The sequence below is a fragment of the Psittacula echo genome (assembly GCF_963264785.1).
Source record: "Psittacula echo genome assembly, chromosome: 3".
NCBI classification, from domain to species: Eukaryota; Metazoa; Chordata; class Aves; order Psittaciformes; family Psittacidae; genus Psittacula; species Psittacula echo.
Genome location: NC_137736.1, coordinates 100103291 through 100127234, shown reverse-complemented (window position 1 = coordinate 100127234; position 23944 = coordinate 100103291). Strand labels below are relative to the sequence as shown.

The window sequence follows — 23944 nt, the reverse complement described above, 5'->3', positions numbered from 1 at the left end:
CCTCTTCTGGCATTGTCTTCACCATCAAGGGTCAGTCATAGCAACCTTCCACCTTGCACTGCTGTGGAGAAGCCTCAGTGCTGATCATCTCCTCCAGTACAAAGGTACAGGGTGCAAGCTCAGACTACTTCACTGTACATAGTTTGGGGACACCCATCTCTGAGGGATCTGAGTGTTTTCTTCAAATATTTAGCATTATCTGCTGCATCAGCTCCTCCTCAGCAAAGAACCTTCTTCAAGCTCAAGCCGGGCCCACTGCTGTCATTCACAAGTAGAACACGTTTGCCCTAGAAGGTGTAAAATAGAGACACCTTAGATGTAAAATTCTTCTTCATTAACTGATGAAACTGAGCAAACACTTCCATGGTCATCCGGAGAGCAAGGAGCTGCTCTTGAGGACTGTTTGTGCTGCTTGGAGAGAGATGCTGATGTGAATGAGCTGGAAGACCATTCAGATAGAGGAGGCATTGAAGAACCAACTGACTCAAAGGTATTGCACATGGCTGATACAGGCCTTCTACCGGTGGCTGCCTGTTTAGCATTACTGACAGTTTGTTTCTGTGGGGGAAGAGAGGCTTCCAAGTCATTGAAAAATCCATTAAGAGCAGAGTATGCAGAGACGACAGACAGGTCTGAGAAGGACAGCTTCATCCCTGTGTCTACATCAGTCTCCTGGGCACCCTCCAAGTCATCAATGTTAAGCCTGGGGCTGCATCTCCATGTTTTTAACCTAGTTGCAGGTGACCCAGTATTTAAAAACTGAAATGGTTCACTGAAATGAGAAGTCTCTGAGGCTGAAGAGGAGTTCACTGTGGGCAAGCAGAACAGAGACTTGCTTCGCTGAAATGACCATGAAATGCTGGAGGCACTGCTGCATCTGCGTGTGAAGTCTCTTCGACCACTGTGTCTCAAGTCCTGCTGGGAGAAACCAAGATAATGACCAAGGCTGTTTGTGTGATGTGCCTTGTTTTGACCCATTTCTTTTGGTTGTTCAGGGACAGATTGGTGGCTCTGAGGAAGAACGGCTGGAAGTGTGGTGAAGCAGGAATCTGTTGACACAGATGGATATGGTTGCTTGCTCTGCTTTGCAGACTTCCTACACCAACTGCGCGCTTGCTGCAGCCGGGAGAGGGAGAAAAGAAGATCACATTAATACAGAATTGGCAGTCTTACAACCGTAAAGTCTCTGTTGCTGAGTTGTTACTGCAAATAATTATGAGGCAGACTTCATTCAGTATGCTTGCAGCAAATGTTTCACTTCAATAACAAGAGAAAGTACTCTGCCAAAATCCCAAATATTTACGTAAGGAGCCTTGAAGACAACAAGAATAAATGGTAGAGTAGCCCTGCTTTGTGGGCTGAATTACACTAGCTCGGAATTCTCATTGCCTATTGACTTGTTCAGATTCATTCATATTCTGTCTCCCAACATTACTGCCTTAGTGGGTAGCTGAAGAACAGAAATGAAGAAATGAGAGATGTATGTTACCATCATTATAATTTCTCATTTCTTCCTTACTGTGGTGCAAATGTTTTATTTTTTCCTCTGAAACACCAAAAAGCCTTTAGCAAGCACCCTTATTCTCTGACTTCTCAATGGGAATTATTATTTCTTTCAACTCTTTCGCATCTGGATAGCTGAGCAATGTGCTCTAGAACCAACTTGCTCTATTAACTACCTTGTAATGATTTTAAGCACAGACATCTAATTTGCTTGTAGCTACCTAGACTGTGAAGACCTAACCTGGTGGTTAAGACTTCAGTCTGGACCTGAATCTCAGCCCCAGGGCAGGATTCGGTTGTCTGCCCACCAGATACTTGAGCATTTGAACGGGGACAGCAGCTGTTACAAATGGGGAGCCAACACCCTTCTCAGAAAGCAGCTGGAGGCCAGGTGGCCTTCCTATGGGATTAGACACTGATGTGTGGGTACTGTACTGAGGCTCTAGTATTTGAGCAATGTTAAGGTTATTCATCAACCCACTTATCTCAGTAAGGTTTTTATAAATTTGAATTTTAAAAAGTTTAATTTAAATTCTTCTTACTGGAATTTCTCACATAATACAAAATGCTAGATTTCTGTCACAGAAGGGACAGGAACTATTGGGACAAAGTGCAGGATCATACCTAGTAATCTCATCTATGGGACTTGCCAGTTGGAAGCAACAGAGGAGAAACAACTAGGTATCTAAGTCGCTATGTGCTTCTAAAATGAAGACTGTGACAAACATTATTCTGTGGAGTCCCAAAAGAGTTAAAAAAGTATTAATGCACTATAGACAACAGTGCTAAGGCCTCATCCAGCATGCTGCACATCACTCAAATTACACCTATGTGAAAAAGAATAAATTCAAACTGACAAAGATGCAGCCACAAGGAAAAAAAAAATAGAATCTATCCATTAAAAACCCTGAACCACAAACTAATAAAAGCTTTCTAATCACAACACAAGTAGAAGAGTCTTCTGGGGCAAGTAATGGGTAAACATGGAGCTTGATCATTTTACCAAAGAGATTATATGACATGACTAAAAGGGATGAGACCCTGGTAACCATGGAGATACTTTGCATCCCCTGTCTCTAAAAGGACTCCATACATTGCTGCTTCTAACATCTCGGTAGTGTACATCACATTGTCTTAGTGACCCAGATCTGCCATAACCATCTTCTGGTTGTTATTGCAGTGGTTTCATAAGCAAAAAAGGATTTTCACATCTGCAAAAAATATTTTGCTTATTCATGATTGCCTAGCTAGAGGTGATTTCTAGGACAGCCAAACCATAGGAGTTCATTTTGGTGTTGTAGATGAATATATATACACCAATGTATCTGTAATGAGGTATGTTAGTTCATAACTTATTTCTGTATAACATAATAAGCTATTTTCCTCAATGCCACAAGGAGCTAAATGAATTAATGGGGAAATTAACGACAGTAGTGTAGCAGTTTCATTAACTGATAAGAAATTTAATACGAGTCAAATAAAATGAGTCGAGTTGTCAACAAAACATTAACCAGAAATTACTTTAGACCTCTCACACAACATTATTTTATTTATGTAAGATGTGAGTTAATTTGTTTAAAAAATTACTTTGCAACATAAAAGGCTTTTGCCTGGAAGAAAATGCAGCTGGTTCTTAACTGAAGACATCTTTGGGTAACCCAGCAATAACAATATGACATGCTGAAAATACACAACTAAGTCATTGCACATTTTTGATGGGTTTGTACAAGAAACCACTTCTCATTCTAGTTTGTTTATATTAACCAAAGGTACTATTTTTTTACTGTGTGGTAACTCTGATACCAGATACACTACAGGGACTCAACCACTATGCTTGGCCAACAGGAAATCAACAGAAACATCTCCTAAAACTTCTATCTCTTGGAGAGAAAATCCTGGATTGACTCAGCATTGGTTATTTTCACACTATATTCTTGTGTTTTTGTAGACTTAGTTGATCATCTGGTAGATCAAATATCCAAAGAAACCAAGGACCCACACAAGTACAGTCTTCTTGTTCGTGTAAAGGTAAGGAGGCCTTTGGGAGCACAAGCACTGGTTAACAGTTTGAGCAAAACTGCACCTGAAAACACAAGGCTTTTGGGAACTGATCCAACACTTGCAGTGGGGAGAGTTCTGCAGGCAGCACGAAAGTCATGCCTTTACCTTGTGCAGACCATGCCATCGTTCTATCCATATAGAATCATAGAATCAACTAGGTTGGAAAAGACCTTTAAGATCAAGTCCATTCTTTACCCCAGGACTGCCAAGGCCACCAGTAAACCATGTCACTCACCTACATGGTTTGTGAACACTTCTGGGGATGGTGATTGCATCACTTCCCTGGGAAGCCTGTTCCAGTGCCTGAACACCCTCTCTGTAAAGAGAGGGCATATGTATATAAGATAGGCTTCAGACATCATGGGTAGGATTTAGTTGTCTAGTTAGTACAGTCAATGGAGTCTGGAGAGAAATTCAGCTTTCTCTGAAGAAAACTCCTGTGTCTGGCCAGCTGAACTACTTTTGAGGTCCTTGGACTGTACTGAGTACATACCCATCAATGACAGTCAGAATGCAGACTGCAGCTCACACAAAAATACTTGGATAGACATCAGGTTTAGATGTCCACAATCTGGAGCTGAACCAAATCCTGCAGAGATAACTCCCATGTGTTCATTTTGCTTTGATGTTTAGAGGAGGTATTTTGCACACCAGCAAAAAGCCTCATGCATGCAGATGATGGTAATAATTTGTTATTCTTATTTGTTGACATAATTTTTGACATGTATTAAGAAAAAGGTAGTTTAATTGGGTCTCTCAGGTCACCATTAGTGAGAGATACGGGGTCTGATTCAGTTTTCAAATAGTAGGTAACTATCTGCTGTATCCTGCTTGGCCTGCAAGCACATGCACAGGCCACTCCGTGTCAGGGATTTCAGTGTCTGGAAATGTGCCTGAGCATGTTTAATTTATTAATACAGGTAAAGTCTTTGGAAATAAAGCACAGACACAAGAATAGTTGTTTTGAGCCCTATCTAATATTTACAAACCCTCCAGTTTAAATCAGAAAGAAGTGCAACTAAATAGCTTTAAGTACCTGGGCTAACTTGGAACATGCCTACACTAACAAGAAAAATTTACTTTAGGTAAGACATTAGTTTTAGGGTTTTCTTATTTTAAATTTTTTTCCTACCTCTTTTAGTGTTCTTTGGACAGATAAGAGCATTTCATTTTATACAAAGTATTTGCTGTTATTCCTGCTCCTGGGTTACAGCTCCTGGTCAAGGCCAGTTGGTCTGGCAGGAGGTAATGGTGGATCACCAAGGAGAAGGGGACATGTATAATCTGACCTTAGGATGGCAACCTGCAGTGCAGGCCAAGAGACATCACTAACACAGCTTCTTTCTGACCAGCTCTGTTTATAGGAGGTATTTCTAACCTCAGTGCTTTTATGTTTAGATGCATTATGATTTTGAAGACCTGTTTTCCAGTGCTGCTCTTCATGATATTAGCAGAAAGAGGAAATAATAAAGGGAGATTTTTTTTTTTTAATATTTTCATCTTAAAGCAATGCCAAGTGGTGACTTTCCTGACTGTGAGAATATCAGACTGCACAACTGCACTACAGATAGAGTGTCAGAAATTCCATCTCATGAAATACTACTGAATAAAGATTACAGGCTAATCCTATATTGTAGGGAACTGGATTATGTGAACTAATAAGACTTTTCTATATCTACATTCTGTAACTTGTCAGAGATCACAGAGAAGATTCAATGATTTAGTCAGCATTAAAACTTAGGCAAACTAGCTTCTAGTTCCATACTAACACCATTTACTGTGCTCCTTTGTACCACCCTGGCATGGCAAATGGAGACCTGTGTTCAGCCTGTGCATTCATGTGATCACTCCTCTTCATTTTAACCTTACAGTGCCACAAAGTCTGCTCATCAGGGAAACCCTGACAAGCAAGCAGGAGATGATAATCATTCACTACCTTTTGTGCCATGGTATGCTGAAAACAGCAAGACCTATTTTTGCACCTTGAGGACAGTGTGATGCACATGCAACTAGTCTTTTCAGCAGAACAGCCTTCTACTGCCTCCTAAATTATGCCCTTGGCTTTGGAAGAAGTTGCATCTGCTTTAATTTTCTGAATTCTTTTCTTTTTTAAGTCCTTATCTTCAGCCTTCTCACAGCTTGCTTTCTGCACTGCCTGTTACCTCACTGCAGCCTGGCAGTGCTGCCACAGGGAGCATGAGACTGTCATGCTGCCTTGCCTGCATCAGGCACAAACGTGGCAGAGGTGCCAGAGAGAGGATCAGCCATATGAGAGGACAAAGACTCTATCCAAAATGACCTGTCGATTTTGACTGAAATTCCAAATACAGGGAGATTTGTCAGACCCCGCCACAAACATGCACAGCAAACCTGGCCATTGACTGAGCAGATTAGCTTTCTAACAGAACAGATTTTTCATCTGAGGCTAATCTGCTGCTCATTTATAATCTCTGCACAAATCTTTGTGAAGCCTGGAGGGATTTAGAGTCTTTGTATATCACAATGGGCTGCAGAAGAATTTAATGACGAATATCAGGGAACGCCATTAACAACCCGCGGTGAACCTCACAGAAAGGCACTTTTCGACTTCACTTGGGCTGCCTATGCCTGACACAAAAAATCCATGAGTGCTCCTGAAGTCTATTTACGTTACCTGCTTTTTCAGAAAGCAGATAGTGATCTCATTATGCATTATCTGCATTAAGCGTTGCCAGCAAGGCTCCGCTGAGGTCAGAACCCAGCCAGCACAGCAATGACATCACCATCTTGAACCCTGATTTTGCTTGCCTTGCTCAACAGGAGTGCGTGGTGTTTAACTGTATTAAAACCTGTGGGATTGATCCAGGGGGGAAAAGTCAACACAACAAAAAGTGGCAGAGGTTAGTCCTCAGTATCACCATAATAAGTCTTAGTTGAAAGGCAAAATGCATTCAGAAGGGCAACATATCAAAAGGCAAAATGGACAAACTTGATTTAAAATTAAATTTAACATATTTGCAAAGCAGTTTGTAGGGTGTTTACAAAACTAGAACAGGTAGGTGCCTTGTAATGCTAAATATGCACTGGAATGGGTTGCCCAGGGAAGTTGTGAATGCTCCATCCCTGGCAGTGTTCAAGGCTAGGTTGGACGAAGCCTTGGGTGACATGGTTTAGTGTGAGGTGTCCCTGCCCATGGCAGGGGGGTTGGAACTAGATGATCTTAAGGTCCTTTCCAACCCTAACTATTCTATGATTCTATATATTAACTCTCAAGAGGTTTTCATGGTATAGAGTCATCAGATATCTTACTATACCATGAAACACAACTGTGCTAACAGAAAAGACAAAGTACCTTTAGGATGGAGAAAATAAACTAAAAAATCTCCTCTTATCTGAGTTAGTGACAGATTTGCTGTGCCCAAACCTTCAATTCCATCACTAGCACTAAGAACCAAACACGTACAGCACTAAAAGGAAAGGAAAAATAGAGTAGATAATTTTTAGAAACAGGAGGGTAGTATTAGACTTATAGATTAATTAAATCACCTGAAGGCCCCTCTCTTGACTGAGCCAAGTTTTAGTCCAAAAGTTCACCCTATTAGTTTCAAAAGAAACTAAAATTAATTTTTGCAAAGGAGCCTTTGCTTATCCCTGATGCTTTTCTTGCCTTTCTTCCTCTTAGTGTTCAGATCTGCCCTATCTGCTCTATTAATTCAAGCAAGCTGGAAGCTCTCAAGATGGTGGTGGTGGTATTTCAGCAAGAAATCGGTCATTACAGGGTGAATCAGGTGCCTAAATATAGGTGTTCGGTCCATTCTGGTATATCCGAGGGTGCCTGCCTGACATTCCAGGAGGGTATAGACCTCCTGTAGGTCCTGAGTCTAATCTGCCAGGATACTTCTGGATAGCTCAGGTATCTTTTGGCATGTAAACTGGCAGTAGGTCTTATGCTTAAGCACTGAGTCACTACCAAGGTGAGATATTTATTTGCCCACCTTCTTCTCAAGTTTGCCTGCATGTCGCTCCTCACACAAAGAAGCTAGGAAATTTTGCTAAAAGGTTATTTTACTTTTCCTACCCTATCCAAAGACATTCTCATAATTTAAAGAAGCCATCTGTGCACTTTCTTCTCTCTGCTCACTATCCCTGCTTCCTAAACATGAACGGCCAAGCCAGTCTTATCAGTAATTAACCTTTCCTGCTTCCAATGTTGCACTGCCAGGAGTGCAAGTTCATTAGCACTTCAGCTGTCTCTGAGCAGATTATGCCCAAAAGCTGCCAGGAATTTGGACAAGAACTATAAAACTGGCAGTGTATTCAGTATAGCACTATATGGTATATTCTTAGCTACATTATTTATGTATTATTCTGACTGCTCTGACAAGAGGTCCCCAGAGCTCCTGCTTCTGGGCTTAGCACTGATGAAGCAGTATGGGCTTTTTCCCACAGGATGCAAACACGCTCTTAAGCCTTGCTCCTGCTAAAGCCAACTGAAGCTTACCCTTTGCTCAGCTGGTATATAGCTGCACCCTTGGAGTTAACTTGCCAGCGCGGAAAAGCTACTGTGACAAAATAATTTTGAAGTGATGCCCTGCAAATGAAGGAATAGGTTGTGTAGTATCGAACAGATTTATCCTGCCCATGAACAACTTTATTTTCTCTTGCACTGACTCTATCTAAGCCCCTTCGTAATTGCATTTGCAAAATGAGTTAAGAACACGTATCAATCTGGCTGGCCACTATCCAAGTCCCTGTAAGCACACCAAGAAAAACACAGAGGTCACATCTTGTTAGTCTAATCATGGAGGTATATTCAAACTTCAACCATTAAACACTGCTTGTAATTTAACAGGGACGTTTATCTACCATTTTGGGTATAATGGGTAATTTTAATCTCTAAAAAAATGCAGTCATAAATAAAAATATTCTGATGATTACTAAGTGCCAACTGATACATGGGCTGAAAAACATTAGGAGGCAACTGTTTAGGTTTCATATAAATGGGAAGAAATGGAAATTATTACCAACACTGTGCCACTGATAACACTGTTAATAGCAGCATTCAATGAGAACTCAAAGGTTACTTTAAAAGGTAGATACTATAATTGTTTTGAACTCAGAATGAGTTAAAAGAATATAAGAATAAAAGAATATAAGAATAAAATAATATAGAGAGTCCATGGATCACCAAATCCAGTGTTTCCTATAACCCATGATCTCATCATACAATCCCTTTTCCTTAACTGACCATCCTGTCTTGAATTAGGGTACTAACCTGTTTGCACATGCTGGGTGGCTGTTGTGTAGTTGGCCATCAACATCTACAACTGCCAACTTAAATCTATTTATCGACAGTATTTTGCTCCTGTACTAGAAGAGTCATTTAGTGAAACAGCCTTTTCTCATTCCTGTCTTTAACCTTCAGGTATATTTTCCAAGCACAATCAGAGCTCCCTTCAGTTGAGAGATTCCTTTAGATGACTTTACTTTTCCTCTGTATGGGGTGAGATCCCTTCCCTGTACATGCACCTCTCTGAAGTCACCTCAGGGGATACTAACTCTAGTACATGCCAGAAACTGCACTTTTCTTTTAATGTCATTGTTGCATTGATGGCTTGTAGTCATCTGAGTACAAACAGGACATTTCCTCTCCAGTTTAGTTATAGAGCTCCATTTCTGATTGAACAGACTTGTTTAAAACCTGTATACAAGGACTTAGTCCTCATGACCTCACAAGCACATAACTTAGACCCAAAGTCTTCCCATTCCTCCCCCTGCCATTTTGCACATATTGAGCTTATTTTGCTTTCCTGCACTTCAAATGTGATAATTTCCCTTTCTGTAACTTCATTCCTATTTGCCATTTTGCCCTCTTGTTCAGCATCATCGCCCTTACTGAACACAGCAGCGAAAATTAATTGCTCTTGGAGGCCACACTTAGCAGGATTTGCTCTCCTCGTTTGGTACATACGGGTAAAATCTTATTCTGATGGTCTCTGCAGGGTTCACCTCAGCCTGCTACTTTACAAGTACCAATTTATCTCCGCACTGCCTGGCACCTGCTATTTCTGAAAATTTGCTGGTTTGAAATCGAAAGCCTTATTTAGAAGCCCTATTGTTTGTTTGTTTGGGTTTTTTTACCCTTTCCTTCAATTTACCAGTGCAAGACCCCATAAACCAAAGTTGCATAACATGGCAGAAACTTCATGAAAAAGAACAGGGAAAAGGGGATGTAGGTGAGTGTGGTTGCTGTGTAAAAGTTCTGTGATGGCTTCTGTAAGCTTAAGTTTACAAATAATCTCAGGCTAACAAAGTGCAAGCAGTAACTCTGACAAACCGGGGACTATCTTGGCAGATGGGAGGGGAAGCTGAGTTGCCTCCTAAGCCCTACACATGTGCTGTTCAGCTCTGGCATTGGGTGTTTCTGTGGGTAGCATTTGCCAAGAGGCATTGAAAGCTTTCATCACCACCTGCATAGGACTCACCAGAGCACAGATGCTCCTTGTATCTGGATTTTCAGTCCCAGGAGCTACAAAACCAGAGGAACTGTGCTGCAAGGGGCAGGACACACCTCTCTCTACACTGGGTGGTCCATGCAGCGGAGGGATGGCACACACAATGCCCCTTCCACAGAAACCAGGTCAGACAATTTGACAAGCTTCATGAATGCAATTCACTCTAAACAAAGTACTCTTCTTTGAAATCTGAACAACAGTCTTCCAAAGGTGAGGGTCTGTGCTCCTAGATTTGAACAATAAGAAGCAATAAATACCTCTGCAGTGTAGGAATGCACATTAACCTGGCTCTGGATTGCGACGGATAGCCCCTCTGCAGGACAGGCAGCTATTAAAAGCTTGCTGCTTGTTATCCCCTTTATCTCCCCCGGATGTGGTGTAGTGAAGCAGAGCATGCTGATACATTGCCCAGAGATGGTGCCTACAGATGTCTTAACAAATAAACTCTATTTCAGAACATGGTTAAAAGCACTTGAGATTAGTTCAAAGGGAGAGTCTGTGGGAATGTCTCTCTCAGGCTGCTCTTCAGGGCACATTTCTTTTCCTTCACCATCTCTCACCCCATCCTGATAATCACTGTGCAAAAGAGAGATGCAGTTTGTCACCCTGTGATGCTAGAAAATAATGAGTACCATCAGGAATTCTGCTTGTCTTCCATAAAAGAAATCTCATAACTGAGAGCTATTTTATAAACCCCCGTCAGTTCTGTGCCCATATTTCTTATAAAACTACACCCATCAGCCATCATTTCTCCACTCAGGCTCATAATTCTTTCTCTCCTCATTCTTTCAAACAGCTACCTCCTCTGACATCACTCTACATAAACTGAGGTTGACTGATATCTGGGTAGTCTTATCACTGCTTTCCTGATTTTACACTTACAGAAAGAGGTTTCAAGTTCTTTCCTTAGTGGTGCTGTCCTGGCTTGCTCTCCTGGGATAGAGCAAAACCAAAAAAAGCCTCCTTTTCTGCTGACCTTGCAGGTTAAGCTTTCCTGCACAAAACCAGTAAATGTGCTTCTGTTTCCCTTTGTGCTGAACTTACCTGCAAAAGGATCCTATTTCCATCGTGGTCTTCCGTCTGCCACCTCCCTTCACTGATGGGGCTGCAAGGGTTGGGCAAGAGAGGCACAAGCTGCCCCACATCTTTTACTCTGAACTCCAGCACCGCTGACTCTGTTGGCATTGGCACCTGGCCCTTCGGAAGCTTTTTCAAAGAAAACTGAATGTCTATTTCCATGTTAGAATAGACAGGAAAAACACAAAAGTCCGCTTTTTTCTGACATACTGGTCTTTTTAGTATTAACTCGTACAGCTTCAAAATGTCAGCAAAGTTTTCACTCCTGCAGTATATAGTGAAGCGAATAATTTCTTTCCCGTAGTGCACTGGGCGAATGGCCCACAGAGGAGTTTCTGGAGCCAGAGTGTAAAAGTCCTGGCTGCATGGCATGTAAGGGAGGAACTTCCCATGCACTTGCTCTGTGTGGTGGTAATGCCACGGTGGCCGGTGAAAAGTTTTGTGGAGCTGCAAAATCGGTTCCTCTCCATATTCTTCCTGCAGAAACAGGATGATGGCAAGGGCTGGCTGGGAAACACCAGCCTTACCTGGCTTCCTGTGCTTCTTGGGTGCTCGTCTTTCTGAGACTCGAAACAGTTGGAGGTCTGGATGGATCCACGCTAGAAGCTTATCAATGGCTTGCTGAAGAGTTTTGGCTTCACCTGGGTTTGTGATAATATGTACACTAACAAGGAATGGGTCTTGTATGCCTTCCACTGAAAGTTCACCTGAGAGGATTAAAAGAAAAATATCCTTTAAGATTTTAAGCCAAGTTGTCAACATTTACGTGATCCTTAAAGGAGAAAAGGTCAACATGGTCACACTGGGCTTTTTTTCCAGCTCTCTCAAAGTCACCATGAAGCTCAAACTAAAAATAATGTGCAGAGACATGGCAACCACAAAATAATGAGAAGACAGAGGTTTCATCAAGCATACCATAAAAGTTGCTCTTTCTACTGAGGTAGTATCCAAAATATATTAACCAATGTGCGCTTCTGTGTTCGAAAAGAGCTGCTCCATATAGCTGACAGGTAGAAAAGACAAAAGTACTGATGTAGAATGTGTGGGAGGAAGAGACACTAATGATGTGTGGGATGATCAGGGTGGACAGTGTTCATCCCACCTTGGTTTAACATGTGTCAATTGGCTCTATGCATGGAAATCACACCACTGAATTCTGCTCTATCACCTTGACAATGGAGTTTTCCACCCAGTTAAGAGTGTTCTGTGTCCTGGAGGCAATTGTTTAATAAGTAAAGCAAAGTTTGTAGGGAGAGGTAATATCTTTTTATTAGACCAACTGATACAGTTGGGAAAAAAAAAGAGGCCTTCAGGCACACAAGTCCTTCTTCAGGAAAATATATTGCTTGCCCCTACAAATCCTTCACTGTTTATATCTTCAGAATATCAAGACTATACGGTTTTTATAAGATTAGGGAAGATTAGTGAGAGCAGGAAGCACAAAAAATTACACTTACTCAGGGGAGAAAAAGAACCCTCTAGTTAGCCTTGGGAATGTTCACAGGGGCTCTCTGTTGTTGTCCCTAAAACCTCATTGATAGCTCAGAAGCCGAGCAATGGCTGGTTGGAGGGCAGAGGAGAAATTGTTGCTTCTGTTTTGCTGGACTGGCATGCTAACAAAGTTGCATGTGAATGGATGCACAAAACAGCTTAATAAATCATCCAGGTAATTCGGATATTTTTGCTGAAATTGTTTCCCCTGTGTGCTGTTCTGAAACCACCTCCATGTCTGAGACCCTAAGCCTGGGCACAAAGCCTAAATGCGTAAAGCCTTAGAAGGGCTTCCCAAGCTTTTCATTGTGCAGACCACATTTAATAGGGGGATTGTCTCACAGGCTGTTTCCCCTGCTATTGGCAATCAGTACAAACCTCTCCCTCCTCCTTCCTGGCACCAGAATAACATTCCTGTGATTCTTCAGCAATTGTTTTAATGGAAAAGCGGTATTACACAAGTAGTGTATTTTAGTTGTCTTGCAATACAGAATAGCTACAAGATCCAGAGAAAAGCTAGATGCAACTGCATAGCTTTCCAGAGATGACTAATAAACATACCATCAGCCTCAGTTTAGAAACAGCAGAAAGATATAGTATGCAGAGCAAATAGCAAGCATGTATTTTGCCTAGGGCAAACATAGAAAAAGCAAGTAGATAATAAAAATGCAATTATATCAGAGTTCTTGTAGCTCTGCATGAAATGGGTGATGTGGAATGACTTTTTCTGATGGTTAATGGAAGAAAAAAACTGAAGCAAAAAAATAATCTGTGTCATTATATGGCAAAAGGCTTTGCTGTGGCAATTGTTACTGGTATGTAATACTTTGAGATATTCCCTGTAGATAGTCACAGCGTGGAAGAAAGACAGAAGAGGTATGGGGGGGGTCTTCTCATGGTCCTTTACATAGGATAGCAGAACAGGAAGGGAAACAAATTGCAGAGGACAGTGATCTAATAAAACCAGAAAGAAAGCAATTGCTATAGCTATGCAGTCATTCATTTTCCAAGACTGGAATGGAAGATGTTCCACTCTTTTCTCTCTCCATTTCCTTTGTTACACAAATGCTATCAAAGCCTGCAACAAGTGACAGCCTTGATATTTATGCATATAAATGACTGCAGCTCTGAAAGAAGCCTGGGCACAACACTGTGAAGCAGAGACATCGTTTCTGTCGGGTTCTTGCTCTGCATTGAAAAAAGGAATCCCTAAGCATGGCTTTTCTACCCTCCTGTTGCTCAGCATGGTGCATGGACACTGAATGGCTAAAGCATCTTTCAAAAGTGGAGCCTTGTGGGAGCCAGCCTCAGCATTAGTATTCTGCAGCCATCGCTGCCTGTGCCCACCAGCACCAGATGCTTGCAGAGCCAGCCCCAGCAGAGCACCAGAGCATGTCACAAAGCCATCCTTAGGATCTAGGGATATATGTACAGCAGAGCAAATGACCCTTTTTTTGAGCTAGAAGCAACTATGCTGAAGGGGGAAAAGTGTAGCAAATCAGTACAGACAGAGCTTCAGTGTCTATTTTATGTCAGTAAGGATGCTTTTACTGCAACACTTTTACACCTTTCATTATGTGGCTTCTGTGCTTATAAAATGGCAGCCCATGTTATTATATATTATATACTATATATTATATATTATAGATGGCATTACCATGTTTTGGTAAGAAAAAGAGAAACATAAGAAAAGCAGAAACATGAGGCAAGAACCTAAGAGAAAGTTCCCCTGAAGTGATGATAAGTTGCAAATTGTTTCTATGTTACTAACAAGTTTTTTTACTACAACTGACAAGGAAGGGGGGAAATGACACCATTTCTCATGACACTGTTCAATTTGCCCCTGGCAAATTGTCACAGAAGCAAATGAAAGCTTTGCATATGTATTAGCCTTCCTGTGTTACCAGTTAATCCCACAGAAAATATCAGAATGCTGAGGCATCTATTTGAAAATAAGCTCCACTCTTCTCCCAGCTTTTACATTTTTTTTTTTTCCTATGACAGAAGGGGATTAGTTCTCTTTGTGTTGGCAAAGCACTAACATTGCAAAGAGGTAACTGCTACCAGTATTTTATAATTCTAAACTATCTACTCCTCTGTTAGGTAGTATTAACAACCCATGGCAGGTTGAAGCAAACTATCAGCCCAAATGCTGCAGGGCTATCACACTTCATGATCCTAAAGCCGAGAGCTGAAGGTGCCCTGATATTTTATGATTGGGCTTTGTCTGGGCCCTTTTCTATGTATTGCTTTTATTTTGTTGCTGATGCGCTATTGCTGAGTGGAGAAAACAGAAAGTCCTGTAAAGCAGAATACCAATCTTACCCTGGGGTTCTTCCTCCCCTGTTTTCCCTGCCTGGGAACCAGGACCTTTTAATCAGAAAGATAATCTGACAGAAAGCAGTGGGTGCTGTCAAGTTTGTCTGCGCCAGCTGCCTCATTTCGTATGACTTCACTGAAATTCAAGTTTGTTTGTTGTGACGACAAGCAGGACAGGTACCTGTCTGTCTAGCCCAGTTGTCTATGCTACCTGCTAGGCTTGTAGAGAGAGGCTGCTGTCTCTGAAAAACCTGCAGAGGATGATCTTGCCTTCCTAATTCCTTTCCACCCCCCTTACTCTGTAGGGAACACTGGTGTCTTCAGAAGACAACTGTCTTGGCATCCAGAGCTGCCCACACCTCCCCTGGCCAGAGGTGCCTAGCAAGAGGGCTATGACAACACTGGTGATCTGGTGACACCAGGGTGAAGTGGGAAGCAGTGGGTCAAGTGCTCTGCTCCCTTGGGGTGGAGGGTTGAGGGCGCAGACACCACCCAAGAGGTGCATAAGGATTCCAGCATCTAGTAACACCATCCTTGCTGTAGATGGCCAGGAAGACAGACCTCCTTGCCTAAAGCAGGCACAAGCAGGTGTAACTTCAGGTCAGCAACCCTAGGAGTTGGGAAGCAGCTAGGCTCATCTGGAGGTACAGGGAACTGGAGCTACAACTCATTCTCCCAGGAGTACGCATGCATTTTACATTAAACCAGACAAGAGGCATAATGTCCCTGGAAGAAATGAGCAGAGTTTTCTCACATGCCACCTGAATAACTTTAGCTTAGAGAAGTCTCCCTCTTGCATTTGCTTTTTAGCCTCAGGACTCTTGCACACCTGGCTCCAGCAGAATGGATACTGGGTAATCTGGCCCAGACCTGGTAGTCTGGTCCCTCTTTTATGCTGTGAGAGGTTGTACTGCCCCTGGAGCTGCCTTGCATGAAGACTTGTACCTTCTCAAGGCAGTGCTCCAACCATTTTTTTAATTTCAGGAGAAGTCACCACCTTCAGCAGTCTTGACAAACATCTGATTTTCCAGGCTTCTCCAGTGGACTTGCCTGGAAATCCACTGACTGCCTAAAGCCAGCACATAGCAGAGCTTAGGAAGCTCCTAGGAAATGTCTCTCCTAACCCTGAGTTGATGAATCAAGATATGGACCTAAAGACCTCTCAGACTCACCAGGAAATACTTAAAGAAGGGTTATATACAGGGTTAGGCAAACCTGCCAAGTATGTGAGCTAGGATGGTGTTTCTGGCAAAGAGAGATTTTGGGCAGACTGGATCTCAGTCCCAGTTTGTGGATGGGAAAGTGCGTTTCCAAACTCGGCTGGTATTTTCAATTTTCCAGCCACCAAGATTTTCAATCTTCTATCCAGGAAACTCGGAGGAAGGATTCAACCTATAAATACTTGACATCAATATTTTTTTTGTTGACCTGCAACACCAACATCCATTTTCCTGTTGTGGTAGGCTGCTTCCTGAGAACCAGTGCCTGAACCAATCTTAAATCATACAGACTAGATTTCTTTATCACTGCATCAGGCAGTAAGATTTCACATTTCATTTGACCAAACTGCATGATGCACTGCAGGAGATGTAACTCAGGCAGTAGGAGAGGGTCAGAGTGAATGCACCAAGCACCTGAACTGTAACTTCCATTGAGTAGTACTTTATTTTTAGGAAATAATTGGTATCAGGAAGCAATGAAATAATTCAAACGGAACATTACAGACCATATTTTTTTCATTGTTAATAAATAAAAATATTTTAATTGTGGGAATGAAAAATGGCTGTATAAATAATGTCAGAAAAAAAAAGCACTATAATTTTTCCTAATTGAAACTTCATAAGATTTCTGTTGCAAAGAAAATGTTAATATTTCCCTATTTCAGTCCTATTCCAAAACACAAAGAAATGTTAAGATGGTACCATTTCTCACTGAACAGGACCTTCACATTTTATCTGAGTCCAAGGCAAGACTGACTGTTTTAGGTGTATTAATGGAAAGGCTCATGGGCAGACACAAAGACAGAGGTTATTTTCATAAACATGGAGCATCACTGTATGGCCATCTGCAACAGAAGCAGCAACTGGACAGCTCTGGCAGCAGAACCCAATGCGCTGATGAATTATGCATCATCAATAATCTTTTGAACAAGCAGGATGTGACAGATTCACCAGCTTCTCCATTCTCTTTCCCTGCTATTTAATAGCATCTGACAAATGCAAGGCTGCAGGATAATTTGCTTCTCGGCATGCCCTGCTTTGCACACCACCTCAAGCTTATGAAGGATGTTCAGAAGCAGTAAGAAAGGGGATATTCTGCATGGCACAGTGACAGGCTCTTTCACCCTCCCATCAAAGCAGCATTTTCCTGTAGAGCTGAGGCTGAATGTTCTCTAATGGAGATAGTGGTGCCAGGGTGCTCACAACTTCATTCATACTAAGGTAGTGCAGACAATGCGCAGCAGACCAGCATACTAACAAGCACGGCAAATTACTCCTTCAGATAGGTACATGATATAGTCTCTCTGTACTGTTATTCAGTTGTTGTAGTATTAAGCAAAAAATAAAGTTGGAAAATTAAGCCCATTATCTGCCTGATGGAGATGAAAAGCTTTTGCTGGTGCATTAATATGAGCCCTCTTACATGGTATCATTGCCCTACAGCATGCAGGTAACCCTGTGGGAACAAATCTTATCAATAATTAATACCTTAATGCCCACAGAGGCCCTGCATGGTCAAGCAAAGGCAATGGCAAATCTCCTCATGTGGTACCTTCAGTGTTAGATGGTGCAGCAATTGCTAAACTCCCTGCCGTGCTACAGCACAGTGTGAATTCTCATTCCTTCCCCCACCAGTTACATTCCCCTGACCTGCCTAAAGGTAACCTTACATGGTCAGCTTAAGCTGCCATTGAAAGGGACCATCTCACTCCATGCACTCCACTCCCTTATGTTGGTGTGGGTACTCGTGTAGCTACACATCTTAAGACGGTCATGCAACTTCACCCTGATACTTGCTCTCCTGTTTGTACTCATATGGTCTATGGTGCCAAGATTGCCACCTCAGCTTGCTTTCATAACCATATGACTGCCATCTTCTTCATAGGAAACATAACCGTTGTGGCCCAGAGTCATCCCATTGAAAGTCAGGTACCTGACAGATGTCCCTCTAGCAGTAGGCTGGCTGTCCTAGGCTCCTTCTGTAGTCCATTGAAGAGACATAATCAAACCTCAGATAAAGCCCATCCTCTGCCCACAAGTGTAGTGGGAACCAAGTAACTCCACTTCCATCTTGGGCCCCTCAGCCATGCAACTAAAACTGGAGGGAAATTGGAAAGTTTTGTGTGTACATGCTTATCCTGAAGATCATTCTTGTTCTAGTATCTTATCTTGCTGTATCACTTTTGCAACACATGGGACATGCTTTTGCGATGAGGGTTATGGAAGACATGCTCTTGAACTATGTGATTGTCAAGCCTTCCATTACATCCTTCCCAACCAAATTCTTTGACTTCTTTAGTGAGGCTGCTGATAGCAAAGCGAAGAGTCCATGACTTCTTAGGTCACAGACACACTCTTCAGTCCCTATTTCCCTCATCTCCTCATTCACAGTACTGCAGCTTTCTCATTTATCTCCTAGCTACCTGGCAGACGAGAAACAGTTCACACTATGTATAAAGTCGCCTGTGGGCTGACTGTCCAGCTGCAGGTTAGGAGAAGAGGTAGCTTGAACTCACATTACAGCCTTTTTTCTCCATGGAGACTAAAGTTTGTCCCACTGCCTTTCATCCAGTTCTGATGAAACCTGTGGGAAGTTGGTGTCTCTGTGAAGAAAGATGGCACACAGTCACATCATGTTTCCCTTCAAAAACAGGCTAAAAAAGAAAGGATGGGAGGGTCACATTGTGTTTCTGGCTGTGTAATCCCATGTCCCTGACACTACAGACTTCTTGCTGTGCCTGCGTCTTCTACCAAAGCTTTATGGAGCCTGTAGGCATGTCAAAGAAGAGGCTGTGTATTACTGTATATTAAATACCCAGCAAAGAAAGAGCCCAACTCTGAGAATAACGTGTATGGGATCTTCACACAAACTGTAGGAGTCCACAGTAGGTGCCTTCACACCATAGTTACAAGCAAGCAAACGGCTTGGCAATTCCTCACAAATACCCTATCCAGATAAGGATTTTTCTGCCAATGCTGCAGTCTTCTCCATGAGCTCTTTACTCTTATTACATGGCTCTCTTGCAACCTGGTGCTCTCCTCCCTCAAAATATGCTGCTGACACCATATGTTACATTGGCAACAGCAGTGTGAGGAATGATCAGAATTTCAGGGTTTTTTTTTTAAATAATCTATTTATACTTTAGGAAACAATGAAGTCTTACTTCAATACTCTCCTCAATTACAGATTTAGCTGGTAACTTGTAGAAAAGCAAAGTGTTGGTGTACTCATACACCTTCAAGGATATTCTCCTGAATGTCAACTATTCTCATTTCCCCTCTTCCTTCCCATACAGTTCACCACAATTCGAGAGCTGTCTTGGTGCCTCAGTCTGTACCTGTGCCCATGACACAGAACAGATTCACATGATTTGGCATCTTCAAAATGCCTTCACTCGAAAGTCACAATCTACCTCTCTTTGCCCATCTAGGGTATCAAACATCATACAGAGATTGATTCTCACAGGAGACCCAATGCCCATAAGAGAAACAGCAAGGAAAAATTTTTTTATACCCTAAAAATACTCCTCATCTGCAGAAAAGAGCTGGCAATTGTCATTCTATGTATTTCAGAAACACACTAGAAGAAACAATGATCAGAACCCCCACAGTGGGGAACTGAAGCACAATCAAACATAACCTGCTGCTCACAGGATTTGCCACAGTGATTTTGGTGATACTACTGGCACAAACGGGCCTAGGCCACCAGTGTAAGACATGGGAGTTAATTAACAGCCTATATTGTTCCTAAATTCAGTCTAGTGGAGAAATATAGGGAAGATGCATTATTAATTATCAACTATTATGTTAATTTGTTTTATTGTTATTTTATACTGTTCCTATAATGTGGATTAAGCTTTACAAAGATGCATGTCTTCCCCAGTAACATTTTCCTAAAGAAAGACATGTATCGTTGTACTTGGCAAGAACCCAGACACTGATCTTCAGTATCAGTATCAGACTCTATACAGAGTCGCAATGTTTAGTAATTCAGCAAAACTCCCATCAGCAACCAGCAATAGATCAAAAGCTGTACAACACACATCAGCATCCAAACTGCATCCAACACCATACTGTTCAAAGTAATTTGATTGCAAGCACTGTATTTTCTTAAAATCTGACTGCTATGTAAAGATGAGATTCTCAAATTTTTTATAAAAGGGCAGAAAGAAAATTGCCTTAAAAATACCCAGGAAGCGTACACTTGAGCGTCTTACAAATATGGTCCAGCAATGAGCTCCATACCTCACACAATGTACTCTAGTTAACTGAGAGTGTGATTTTACAATGGGCTTAAGACAATTCAAGACTTCACTGCTGGCACTCTTCCCATTACTATTCCCAGCTAAGTGTTTCCAGTTCTTCCCATGTGTCAGATCTAGATGCAAGTTTAAGCAGCTTTCTGAGTAGACTGAAAGGAAGCCCTCAGACAAGGAGTAATCAGGATTGTGCCTCCTGGTAGCAGTCAGAGAACTGATCTGACTAAAAATGTCAGTTTTCAGGCAGACCTCTTCTTCTAATCAGTTTGCGCTTTTGCACAAAACTTCCTGGTATCACAAAGAGGTGACAGGGAAACCCAGCCAGAGAGAAGCCAGAAGCCACAATAAAGCATTTACACTTATGACGCATTTAAATAAAATACGGGATTGAACACTTGAGGCATGGTCAGCATTGCCATGTTTTTGTCTCTGTAGGCAATCAACAATATTAGCATCACAGCAGAGAAACTATTTGGACTCTACAGAAGTGGAAAAGTATTTTGAATCTCATAATCCTTTCAGCCATCAGCAGAATGTGGTTCAAAAGACCTACTCCACACCAGCTGGTGGAAAAAAGAGGCAAGTGAAAACATGCTTTGTTGTCGGTGCTTCATCCTCATTTCATACACTGGCAGCCAGGAGCCACATGGTAATTATTTCATGAACCTTTTAGACATTATAGATAAGAGATTTTTTTCCCTAGACTATTAATCAACAGATATGTGGTACCAACAAAAATGAAGCTGTGTGATCAAAAGATGCAAAAATGAAGCATCCACTGCTCTAGAATGTGGCAAACACCAATTACCAAATATCCCAGTTCCTCACTGAACTTGCAGAAATAAATTTTATTTTTAAAAATTTAAATTAAAGAAAATACATCATGATAATGTACTCAGGCCACAAAGTAAGAAACTAATTGTTGGCATTCTCAAAAGAGCACTCACTTAGTAGAAACTGCCTTAAGAGCTTCAGCCTTCACAAGTGTTCTGTCACTTGGCTCAGTGAGTCAGAAGGCTTTTCCTCTTCTGCCACAACTAGTGCCTCTGAGTCAGGAGTTGCCATGGGACAGATTTATTTCTTTAGATTCCCTCTTTGGGCTTTAACAATTCAGACAGATGTCTCAACAATTTCCAAATTATTCTCATCACTGTACCAGCTGAACTTGGAATGCCACTATCTCTCCCACAACCCCTTGCTTAAGGTAAAAGACCCACTAAATAGCTGCCCAGCTCCTTGTGGTTTTCTGGGATGGCAGATGTAACACTTCCACAGAAGGAAATTCAAACCACATCACCTAACCCAATGTGACTTTCTCTATAGTCTTTCCTGTAAATTTTTACTAGAATTGTGTGGCACTCGGTAGCTCAGTGTCTATCACAGATTTCCTATGCTTCTGGATCATGCTTGATAATGAGAAAGGAAATATTTGCTTATACAGTTTTGATTACGACTATGCATGCTTAAAATATGAGCTAGAAAAAACATTCAGATCGTCATTCCTCCATGAATTACTATTCTTTTTTAATAACTAGTCTAGTTTATATCTGCTGTATCTATATGACAACATAAAAACCTGACTGTATGTAGTCAGAAAATAATATACAGAACAACAAAACCAGAGCTTTCATAGCTCTGGTCCAGTAACAATTTAGGGTACACTTTTATCCCCTTAATACAAAAATCCAAAGCCAGCACTAGGGCAGTATGAAGTAATTTAACCCTGGGACACACAGTTTGGTGTGATCCCAAAGAGTAGAACTCTGATTTTAAGAAAGAACAGAGATGCATGGGTACATTTAAACAGGAACCTCAGTCTTTACAAGGGAAGCGCACGCTTATGGTTAATGTCACACAGTTGGCTTAAAAAAATCAAATCTAGATTTGATTTCAAGCACAGTTACACATCCATTTGTGCATGTTCTTACACATGACTGTACCTCATTTCTTTTTTATCTTCTCTCTCAGGCCACTGGCCATTGTTAGTCATGTCTTTAAGGGCATGCTTCCGCTCTACTCCTTCTGCTTCTGAATAACCATGTGCAGTAAGACCAATCTCAACATGCTATCTACCTACTAGAACAGCATCCTAACCTCAGATTCTAGAAAGGCAAAAGTGCAAATAGCAAGGTTAACTCAACACCAACATCTCCAGCATGGTTTCCAGGCAATGGTGCTTAGCAGCAGTGATAACTCCATGCCATTCCTGACTTAGCCAAAAGTCTATTTACAGCTCCTAAAAATCAGGATGCATCATGAGTGAATATGTGTGGATGAGACTGTCGGTGGGGCAGGGAGGGGGAATGCTACTGTGCTATCAAATACCAGCAAACCAGGAAGAAGTTGATTAAAAATTATCCAGCTGAGGGAAGGAATTAGAGACTGGAGAGCAACGGGGCCTGCTGATGTTGCTCTGGATGATTCAAACTGAGATACAGGAAATTCTGTTTAAACATAAGAAAAAAGTTTTTTATTGTGGTGATCACTCACTGGAAGAGGTTGCCCAGAAAGGTTGTGGGGATATTCAAAACACAATGGGACATTGCACTGAACAACGTGCTCTCACTGCCCTTGCTTTCAGCAGAGGTCTTGGATTAGACAATCTCCAGAGATGCCTTCCAACCTCAACTTTCTGTGTTTCAGTGCTATGCTTTTCTATGCTTTATACAAGTGCTTGCTCCTTCACTGTGGTGGAATTTGATGATAAGCAGCTACATAAACATGTTTCGCACATCCAATGACTTCTAGGTGGCATGTAGCAATGACATTTTCCTGCTTCCACAGCCTCAGTGGGAAACAGCATTGTTCTTTACCTCTAGCAGCATAAACTGGCCAAGCAAGATATGCAGAATATGCTCACTGTATTTTCCACAGAAGCTGACACTTCATATTTCACTGCTATACAAACCACCTGAATTTGTAATATTGACAGATGCTTCAGGCTAAGAACTCTACATGATTTGGATTCAATTTCCTCTTTCATTTTTCCTCATACTTTAATAAGTCTTCCTTTTATAATAACAAACACCTTCTGGAAATGCAGCATGATGCTGGCAAGCCCACTTTAAATTGTTTTTACAATTGTATTTAGTACAGCTTGTTGCCAGCCATTGTAAAAGCATCTCAGTTCTCTCTGGACATAAACAAGATAGAATCACAGAATCATAGAATAGTTAGGGTTGGAAAGGACCTTAAGATCATCAAGTTCCAACCTGCCTGCCATGGGCAGGGACACCTCACACTAAACCATGTCACCCAAGGCTCTGTCCAACCTGGCCTTGAACACCACCAGGGATGGAGCATTCACTACTTCCTTGGGCAACCCATTCCAGTGCCTCACCACCCTTACAGTGAAGAACTTCTTCCTTATATCCAATCTAAACTTCCCCTGTTTAAGTTTTAACCCGTTACCTCTTGTCCTGTCACTACAGTCCCTAATGAAGCGTCCCTCCCCAGCATACTTATAGGCCACCTTCATATACTGGAAGGCTGCTATGAGGTCTCCACGCAGCCTTCTCTT

The 23944-nt window shown here is 41.7% G+C and overlaps 1 protein-coding gene across 1 annotated transcript in view; it reads right to left on the bottom strand.

Moving 5' to 3' along the window:
- Positions 1-312: 312 nt before the first annotated feature.
- Positions 313-23944, bottom strand: part of FAM124A (family with sequence similarity 124 member A) — a gene marked incomplete at both ends in the record, with an annotated part of 38518 nt that continues 14886 nt past the window's right edge. The window contains 2 exons of the mRNA XM_080613838.1: positions 313-1116; positions 11103-11842. Coding sequence (XP_080469964.1) covers positions 313-1116; positions 11103-11842 — 1544 coding nt within the window. The remainder of the gene's footprint in view (positions 1117-11102; positions 11843-23944) is intronic.